The sequence below is a fragment of the Notothenia coriiceps genome, unplaced genomic scaffold (assembly GCF_000735185.1).
Source record: "Notothenia coriiceps isolate Sejong01 unplaced genomic scaffold, NC01 NC01_scaffold00032809, whole genome shotgun sequence".
In the NCBI taxonomy this organism is placed as follows: domain Eukaryota; kingdom Metazoa; phylum Chordata; class Actinopteri; order Perciformes; family Nototheniidae; genus Notothenia; species Notothenia coriiceps.
Window position 1 is genome coordinate 37,045 of NW_011365510.1, and position 9,481 is coordinate 46,525.

Below are 9,481 nucleotides of genomic sequence, written 5' to 3' on the forward strand. Positions count from 1 at the left end.
AACTCGTCTTGACGTGACGTCATCAGCTCGCGCATCACAGAATGTAAACAACACTGTATAGAGTGAACGTGTGGAGCTATCACCAAGAAGAAAAAATCTAATCCATCTCATTTACCGACGAACATTTCTACTAAAGACCGGGCAAAAAGTGGGGGGAAACTATTCTGCACCCCGTGCAACTGTGTGTTGGAGCATAAGAGAAAATCGACGGGGACGACCCACTTTGATTCATTCAAACATTCGAAAATGCTTTCTGCTGCTGAGGACAAGAAAGCCAAACAACTCACGTTCACCGAGGCATCAACCTCCAAAACCCTTTCGAGGGCTACAAGAAACGAAGTGAGTAGCCTACAAGATTGAAGCTGGTCAGATAACGAACGAGTAAATGAAAACGGAATGAGGCGGAGAAGTGTGTGTGTGTGCGTGTGTGCGTGTGTGCGTATTTGTGTGTGTGGGGTGTGTGTGTGTGTAGAAAAAAAGCCCAATTGCTTTTACAATAAATAAACATTGAATGTGTTTAATTGAATAGTAAAGCGGTTTAACGTTAGTGGCAGGTTGTGTGTGAGAGAGAATAAATAAGAGCCCAATATTTAAAACATTTTTTATTCTTTTTCCCCTCATATTTAGCATATTTAGCAACTTCCCGCATATTTCGCAATTTCACCGCATAAAATCACATAAAAACCCCGCATGTTTAGCCCGCATAATCAAGGAATTTAGCCCGCGTTTTTCTGGAGGGTCTAATTAATAAGTTGACACTCCCAGAGTCGGACACACACACACACACACACACACACACACACACACACACACACACACACACACACACACACACACACACACACACACACACACACACACACACACACACACTGACAGTAGTGCTGTGTGGGCACTCTCTTCACTGACCCCTGAGCAGTATAAACACATTGGCTCAGCTGGCTCCCCCGAGAGAACATCTGACCAGACTTCCATTGTAGTGATTTATCCCCTCTGCTCCTACACGCCTCCACTTTTGACCCGCAGCAAAACTTTCCCTCCATCAGTCCATCCCACCGTGCCTTCAGTGCTTTAGTCAAGATGACATTCATTCATGTTTTATTATAAGCCATTTATTTTTGATATTTGGAGCTTGCGTTTCCGCCAGGGGGCCGTCTTTGCCGTCATTTGACGCCCTTATTCAGCTCGGGACGCCCTGAACTCGAGCCGAGGGTGTCCACAAATATTAATAATTCGAGAGAAGATAGAGTTTTTATCGCTTGAAATGACGAAAAACGAAAAAGGACAAGGACATCCCTCTGTTGGAGGGGCAAAGGAGTCTGGTGGGATTATTTTCGGAGTATTGAAGATCTTTTCCCCGACATCGAAGGTGCCTGCCACAGGACAACACGGAACATGCACGATTTGGACGCGATGAGCGGGGGGGTTTTAGTGGAGCACGCGCGTGAACTGCGAGCACCAGGGCCTCGCAGCGGGGAAACTGAGGCTCCGTGGTAAACTGTGGTAACATGAAGAGCTGTTTGAAAATAATGTATCTAGCCTCTCAAATATGTTTTATTTCATTTTTTATTTCATTTTCTCAGTTTTGTATCATGTTAAACTGAATATCTGACTGGACTGACACAACAAGACATTTAAAGACATTTGAGACTGATATTTTTCACCATTTTCTCTCATTTTATAGCCCAGGTGATTATTATTGTTAATCTAGGGGGAAAAGGCATTAGTCGATTTAATACAAATGTACTTTCAGCCTCCTCTTCCATCTTGTTTTTCATTTTATTTTATTTTCTATCTCTGGCATAGTAACATGTAAATGTACCTTAATTCCACGAGAGTCTGACACTTCGTACTGATTTGCATTCCTTATGTCCCCTCCTACATTCCAGCTGATGGAGCCGGTGTGCCACCAGCTGTTCGAGCTGTACCGGAGCTCTGAGGACCGCCTGCGCCGCTTCACCCTGCAGTTCCTCCCCGAGCTGGTGTGGGTCTATCTGCGCATCACGGCGAGCCGGGACCGCCAGAGCAACGGCTGCATCGAGGCCCTCCTCCTGGGCATTTATAACCTGGTGGGTGTCTGTAGAAGTGTGCGGGGAAGCACTGGCAAAACCTTCTAGCAGTGTGTTCACTTAGCACAATGCTAGCTTACCGAGGATCTTATGTGGGCTATTATGCATCAACACTCTTTTCTCTAGTCTATTAACAATTACTAAGAAAGAGTCAGAAAAGCTAGTAGAAGTGGCTTTTAGACTTCATCTACAGCTGGTCAGGACTGCCAAAGTTAAGCCCCTAAGGTTCAATTTGCCCTGGCAGATGTTCTTGGTTGAAAGACATGTAATTGTGAATGTCTCATTTTAAACAGTTATAACATAAATTGCTGTTGTTTTGTTTGTTGTTAGGTTAAAAAAGCTCTACATTTAAAGTATCGCAAAATGATGACTTGTCTAATAGTCTGAGCAAGAACATCCAGAGTAATACTTTGTTCAGGAAGTCCGTTTGGCACAAGTGAGGTAAGGAGAGGTAGTGGCACACAACACATTTGGATTATTTATTGCTTTCGGCTAGCCATTAAGTTTCAGTTTTGGCCCTCAAAGCGAGAAGAATTGGGCAGTTGTGGTCAAGGTCAAGACTGCCTTAGAGGAACTCTGAGTCCCTGCAGCTTGAGGGATGATGCCCTGTAAACGACCCTGACAGAGTAACACTTCATTGTTATCACCATCATCTCCATCAGCAGGGATACCCACAGTGTCATAGTTCCCGCTGTTGAAATGAACTCTTCGAATACATGATGCTGTCTCACCAGGATACTGTTGCTGTTATATTGTCGATCTACAAAGAAAGTTTAAAGAAACCCTTATTTTTATTCCTAATTCCACTTATTTAGTCATTAGTGAGCCTCAGTATCTGACTTTGATGAAATAATATGCCATTATTTTTCCACTGGTGAATATGGATGAACACAGGTAGATGTGATATTTTTAGATGAAAGGCTCATCTTTTCTTTCAACCGTATCCAATCACATTTGTTTCTATAACTTTGAAGATAGCTGTGAAAGGCTCTGTGTTGATATTTGGTTATCTCTTTGGACTTAATAATACAGGTGAAACATTAGCGAGGCAGTACGCCTGTTGCCATTAAACACAATCTACAGGGAAATCTCCGGTTAATGGACAGACCCAGGATAGATTGCATCACCAGGAAACACCCTTAGGGAAATGGGCTAAGAGCTAGAGATATCAATAGGAAGAGCTCCATGTCAGCCAACACCATTGAAGGTATATCCATGCATAATTTATTCCTCCATACAACTCCACACTCACACACTCTGCTGCCCTGTACATAGACGTTTCTCCTATGTTCATTGGTGACTCTGCTCTGACAAACAGCTCTGCTCTCAGCAGGTCCATTAGATATTCAGAGATATACTTCTGGCCAGTGAAGGGCAGGACAAGGCCTAACGTTGGGGAATACAATTGAAAAATACTTGTTTGGTAACCCAAGTTATGGATGCTTTGAAGAGTCAACTTGCTTTTTTGGCTTTTTATTTGCATTCATTTACTAAGCCAGGGAAAAAGAACCTGACCACTTTGACAGAAAATGTTGCAGTAAAAGCACATTCATCCATATTTAATGATACAACATAAACTCTACCACATAATACATGGATTATACAAATAATACCCAGGATTTTTACACACTTAAACTTCAATGGGTTCCTTTTTTAATATGCTAATGTGTCTCTGCGCTTTTCTCGCATCTCTTCCTCACGTCTCCCATTGAGGAATGTGAAAGAGATTTCTGCTTTAGTAGCGTCGGTCTTAAGAGACGTCGGTTTCTTATGGCGGCACAGCTTTGTGTCACCTAGAGGTTTGTCATGTATATGTCACACCACTTCACAAAGACTTCTACTTAGGATGCTCCTGTGTTAAGTTGCTCTAAGCGCCTCTAGAAGTCTCCTCGCTCCACGTCTCCTCAAGGTGCATTTAAGGGATTTGAAGATCCTCCACGATTGCAGAGTGGAGACGATTTCCAGGGTGGAGAGAGGACGTGAAGAAGCACAAGCTAGCGTAATGAAAACAGCCTAGGTCCCCCAATCAGTTTTCCACTAGGCTAACATGTTGTAAAAACAATTACTTTGATAATGACTCTTACACACCTCTTGAATCTTCCTCGACGGCGCGTAATTGGTTTACAGAGCAAAGTAGGAATAACAAGTGCTTTTTGGCAAATGAAGAATGCTCATCTCAACGTCTCTGTGAATGGACTTCATTATCGCTTCCACTGCGGCTGCGACTGGTTCAGATAATCAGTCATTACTTTTAGAAACGGCATCATGTTCATGGACTCATTCATCTTTGGGCTATGTATCACAATTGGAATTGAGTGGTGATGGTGCTGGCAGTGACATTTAATCTGTCAGTCAATAACACGTCCCAGTCTTACACCAACAGCGTGAGAGTCGGGGGACGGTACAGTCATCCGTATGCTGCCAAATGCTTTCGCCCAATGAAGGGCTTATCTGGGTAAAAGATTTGCAAACAGAATTGAAAGCTGAATATAGATAAAAATCAAGCATAACACTGTTTAAAACAATTCTCTTTTCCTGTAATAACAATTTTTTCTGTCTTTTTTTTTCTTCTGTTTTTTGTTTTGCAGGAGATCGTTGACAAAGAGGGCAACAGCAGGCTCCTCTCCTTCACAATCCCATCTCTGTCCAAACCATCGATTTACCATGAGGTGGGGCTCCCGCCTATGAATTATTTTTCGTATATACAGCACCACTCTACTATTTACTTTCACTGTTCTTGCCCTTCTCGTCCTCTTTTGCTGATCCGTCTCCTTCTCTCTGTCTATGCATTTTTCCCGCTGACTGTTATAGAGATTTATTTAAGTGGCTGTTTGGGAGATGACAACTCCTCAGTGTCAAATGCTACAGGAGGTCCATTTTCATTAACCTCACCTTCAGGGCTTATCCATCTGTGTGTTTAAAGGTGTCAGAAGACACTGAACAAAGCCTCCTCAGCTCACTTATCGTGTACAGCAAAAGGTTCACTATGAATCACTTTTTGAGTAAGATTGTCCCATTTATTTTTGCTCTTTCTTAGGATGTTCAGCCTGAGGGTAATTATTAGTTTTGACTAACTATCACCTGAAGTCTCTCAGAAGGACTGAACTCTCTTAGTTTTGTTATCCACCAGTCTGATTTTGAAAATATTTAGCATGAAAATGTGGGCAGGCATACAAGGTCTAGGCAGGTTCTTCTGTTGCTTTAAAATAAGCTGACTTTAAACTTCTATCCATCGTTAGTAACCTGTCTGCTAAAACAGGTCACAGTATTGACTGTTGTGTTGACCTGGATTTCACTAGGAAGTTGTTTAACAGGAACTGCTGACCTAGAATATTTTACTGAGGGCAGAGAGAAGCAGTGTTTGGCTAGTCTCTAGGGTTTTTTCTGCAACACAAAACAGAGCAAACAATATTTATTCATGCAGTATGACAGCCGTCAGTAGGTGCTTGTGAGTGTGCTCGTGAGTGTCGATGGGTCTACAGTGTGTGGCGCATGCTGAGGGCGATTCATCGCTGTAATTACAAGCTTGAGAGGCTCTTCCCTCCATGCTGTGAGAATGAAGAAAGCATGGAGGCGGGTGAGGGGAGGTCTTGGTGCGTGTGTGAGTCACATCAAGCTTCCCAGGCTGTAGTACGGCTCAACGCATCACAGGGCCTTTTCCCCAGACCTCCAGCATTAGCATGCTCCCCAGTCTCTCTTTTTGAATGAATCCAGCCCCCCCTCCATCACCAATAGGCATCACCCAAGATACGTATGACAGAATATCAAGTCGGTTTAGGGGTGACTTTTGTTCCGCACGCCATCAGAATAGATTGGTCATGTAGCATATTCTCACTTTGACATTAACAGTTATTTGTCACTGTTTCAGTCGTTACTTGTGCTACAGTACTTTCCCCTTTATTTGTTTTTAATAAAATACAGGGTTTAAAAAGGATTTGCTTATTCTCTATCAACTTTATTTGCTCTGTTTGATTGTTCCGATTGAGCTAAAGAAACACATTAGAAATATGTTTTAAAACACAAATACTGTAGCTAAGCTAATTAGACAACCAGTGGAACTTCCTGCTTTCATACAGTGCAGACGCTTTTCTTCTTGCTCTCACTACATATCTGTTGTATCATTTTTTTAATAGCATCACAGATCAGGTAGTGACAGCTGAAACGAGTGCCTGACTTATTAAAGGTTCACCATGTGATGTTTGAAGTAACACCTTGACATTTACACCACAAAAGGTTAATGTTTTATTTCATGAAAGTGAATGACCTTTATGGTGTTAGGGGAGGTTATCTTTATCTCAGGTGAGGTGTCTCACTTCAACTATAAAACACTGCCGGACACCCTAACCTGTCAGAATAGGTGCACAGAAGGTAGTGGAGGGACTCAAATAGAAACACGGATGAAATGGTTGAAAGGAACATTTTAAGCTTAATGTATCATGAAGGGCTGTGTAGAAGATACAGGGAGAAATGCAACACGTAACTTTTAGTGGCAAAGTTGTGCAGTCAGCAGTTTCTCGCTGAACATGGATACAAATCCCAACTTTAGAACCAATAAATAGGGCGACCAGAAAGCAATCAGGCGCTGCCAGTTAATGCTCTCAGGGGAGAGAGAGTTTGGCGGAGGTCCAGTTGTAATATCAATCGTCTGTAATGAAATCTGAACACTAATCACAGCAGTTTTCCATCTGAGCAAAGCAGAGGCCCCCGTTTGTCAATCAACAACTTGATGGGCACAACAGCTTGTTTGCTCCACATTACAATCGCAACATCATCATCGTCAATTTAGTAGCATGTTGTAAGAGCCACCACAGTGGACAAGTGTTTAATTAATGGGAGACAGGCGACAACTTTCCAGTTTCATTCCCGTCTATAATCTGAAGGTTTTTACAAATGCTTTTAAGATATCATGAATTAACTGATTTATATAACATTTTATTCCTAAATGTATTGGGGAATTGCTTATTTTGAACATATTTTCTGTTTATTTTGAAACTTTTTTCTGTTTTGTAACACAAAAGGTTGTCCATGTTTCCCTCTCAAAACCCATAACTCAAGATTTTTGTACCTGGCTTTATCAAATGTTCAGATTTCGATCCTGGAAACAAATGCAAATTAGCATTCACAGCGGAATAAGATCATGCCTCATTTGCATATGTAAATGTACATGACATCTCAAATAACTTTTTTAAACGTTTCTGTATGTAAGCAATCTGCTGTGGAAGTTTCATGGTAATATCTATTAGCTATTTATTAGTTAAAATGTAAACTAAAACTGTTTTATTTTTGTTTTTAGCCTTCTAGCCTGGGGTCCATGGCATTAACAGAGGGGGCCCTCTGTCAACATGATCTGATCCGAGTGGTGTACAGCGGCCTCCACCCGCAGAGAGAGACCTTCACCGCTCAGAACAGGTAACACTCCATCAGCTGTTAACAGACAGGGAATAATCTGAGACGCAGTAACGCCACAAAAGAGATTAAATGGCAGCCGTTTAGAGACATTATGCTAAGTCTTCTGTTCTGAACGGCTCACCAGAGAGGCGAACCTTTTGTTGCTTCTTGGAGACAGAAATGGCAGCGCAGTGGGCCGTTCAGCCTCACTAAACACAGGTGGCACCGCCAGACTGTCATCATTCCGTCCTATTTATTTTGTTCCTTTCTTTCACATCTCACCCTTCCCCATAAGATGAAAAATACCTTTTAAGATGATCAGAGCATAACCCTCGACTCTCATTCAGCCTCTTCTGGCCAGACTAAGCAGACCTGAAAGCTTTCTTGGCTCTTACAATTTTCTCTGCAGCTGTGGATGAATGGTAATCTTGGCATAGTAATGAAGCGTGCTGGAGTCCTGCCAGAAAATGGTGGTGCTTTTTGTTTGCAGTGACACATGCGCAGAGACTGACACAGCATCAGCTCTGGTACCTCAGAGGTGTGGGGGCAGCACAGATCACACTGGTCATCCCAGCCTTGTCCAAAGCAGCGTCCCCCCAGTGTCATAAATACATTGAATGGATTTCAGCAGGGCTGGGCTTATCTGGAAACCCATTTGTGTGCCCGGGCCTGAGATAGTGTTTATGAGAAGAAAGCCTGAAGCTCCTGAGCGTTGCCGGCTCACTCTGACTGATGATATACAACGAGGCCATTTACCTCCCCCTGCGCACAGTCAATTATGGCCCTTACACTCGAGGTCTTCCTTCTGGATGTACTCTATCAATACACACACTCTCCAAAACACACATGCACCAAATGGGGATGCAAAATATTGATATTTGTACAGAGATTTGAAAATGGATCACTTCAAGTAGGTTGTTTTGCTCTCATTTCAACACCATGTCTCTTCACCAGAAGCATCACTGATCTGTGAGACTTTACTAACGCTGTCCGAAATGATCTTGAGAATTGTCCTCATGTATCTGCAGTCCTTCAAAACAGAAGACCACAAACCCCTTAACTCTAATGTAATATTTAATTGTATGCGTCATTTGTCAACATGACATTTGAATTTTGAAACACCTCACTCTGTTATCAAAGAACCAAGGTTACGTTAAATAACCCAAAGTGTTTCACGGCAGCAGATGGCTTTGAATTGTCGAGAATATGAGGTATATTTTTGATTTCCACGCAACACACTGACTGCAACAAGTGAAAACAATACAACAGATACGAATTTACATCATTCTTATAATGTTTTATCTATTTTTGCCTTTGTTGCCAAAGTAAACCGTTAGCACCGTGTAAGCAGCCGACTTTTTAGCTCAGTCCCCTCCATAGTCACTTGTGAGTGCCGTGTGCGTGCATTCTTTCTGAAGACTCTAAGGCTGCAGCCACACGAGGACGATAACGGTCGTATCGGCTACAGTTCTCTTTCAAATAGATCAGTGACCATCAACTGGCGGCCCGCGGGCCACATCCGGCCCGCCAGAGATTCTCATCCGGCCCTCACAACGAGGGTGACTGTGGCGTTGGCGGAGTGGTTACTGCGTTCGCCTCCCACCCATTTTTTGTTACAACATCTCATGAGTAATGTGCAGTACCGGAGTCCAACAGAGAGGCAGCAGCTGCGGGTCAGTAGACTGCGTACTGCGTAACCTTCCCTACCTTGAAGAAGAACTGATCCTTCGTTGTGAAGAGTCTGGTTAATGCGCTCCGCACCACAGCAGTAGCCCAGCTGCGACAGAGTCCAACAGAGAGGCAGCAGCTGCGGGACAGCAGCCTAGAAGCAGTGTTGGGTTGTAACGGAATACATGTAACGGCGTTACGTAATCAGAATACAACAATATGCTAACTGTATTCAGCTGGCGTTACATTTGAAAAACGAGTAATCTGATTACAGTTACTTTCGTAAACCTGAAGTGACATTTTGGAATACTTATTGGAATCATTGGTGGAAAAGTTTCCTCACAAAATGTAATATT

At 42.8% G+C, this 9,481-nt stretch overlaps 1 protein-coding gene across 3 annotated transcripts in view; it reads left to right on the top strand.

Moving 5' to 3' along the window:
• LOC104961134 (protein FAM126B-like) overlaps window positions 1-9,481 on the top strand; it is a 41,716-nt gene that overhangs the window by 18,058 nt on the left and 14,177 nt on the right. For all 3 annotated transcript variants that reach the window (XM_010789361.1, XM_010789360.1, XM_010789362.1), the window contains exons 6-8: window positions 1,890-2,069; window positions 4,658-4,738; window positions 7,363-7,478. In XM_010789361.1, the coding sequence (XP_010787663.1) occupies window positions 1,890-2,069; window positions 4,658-4,738; window positions 7,363-7,478 (377 nt within the window). The remainder of the gene's footprint in view (window positions 1-1,889; window positions 2,070-4,657; window positions 4,739-7,362; window positions 7,479-9,481) is intronic.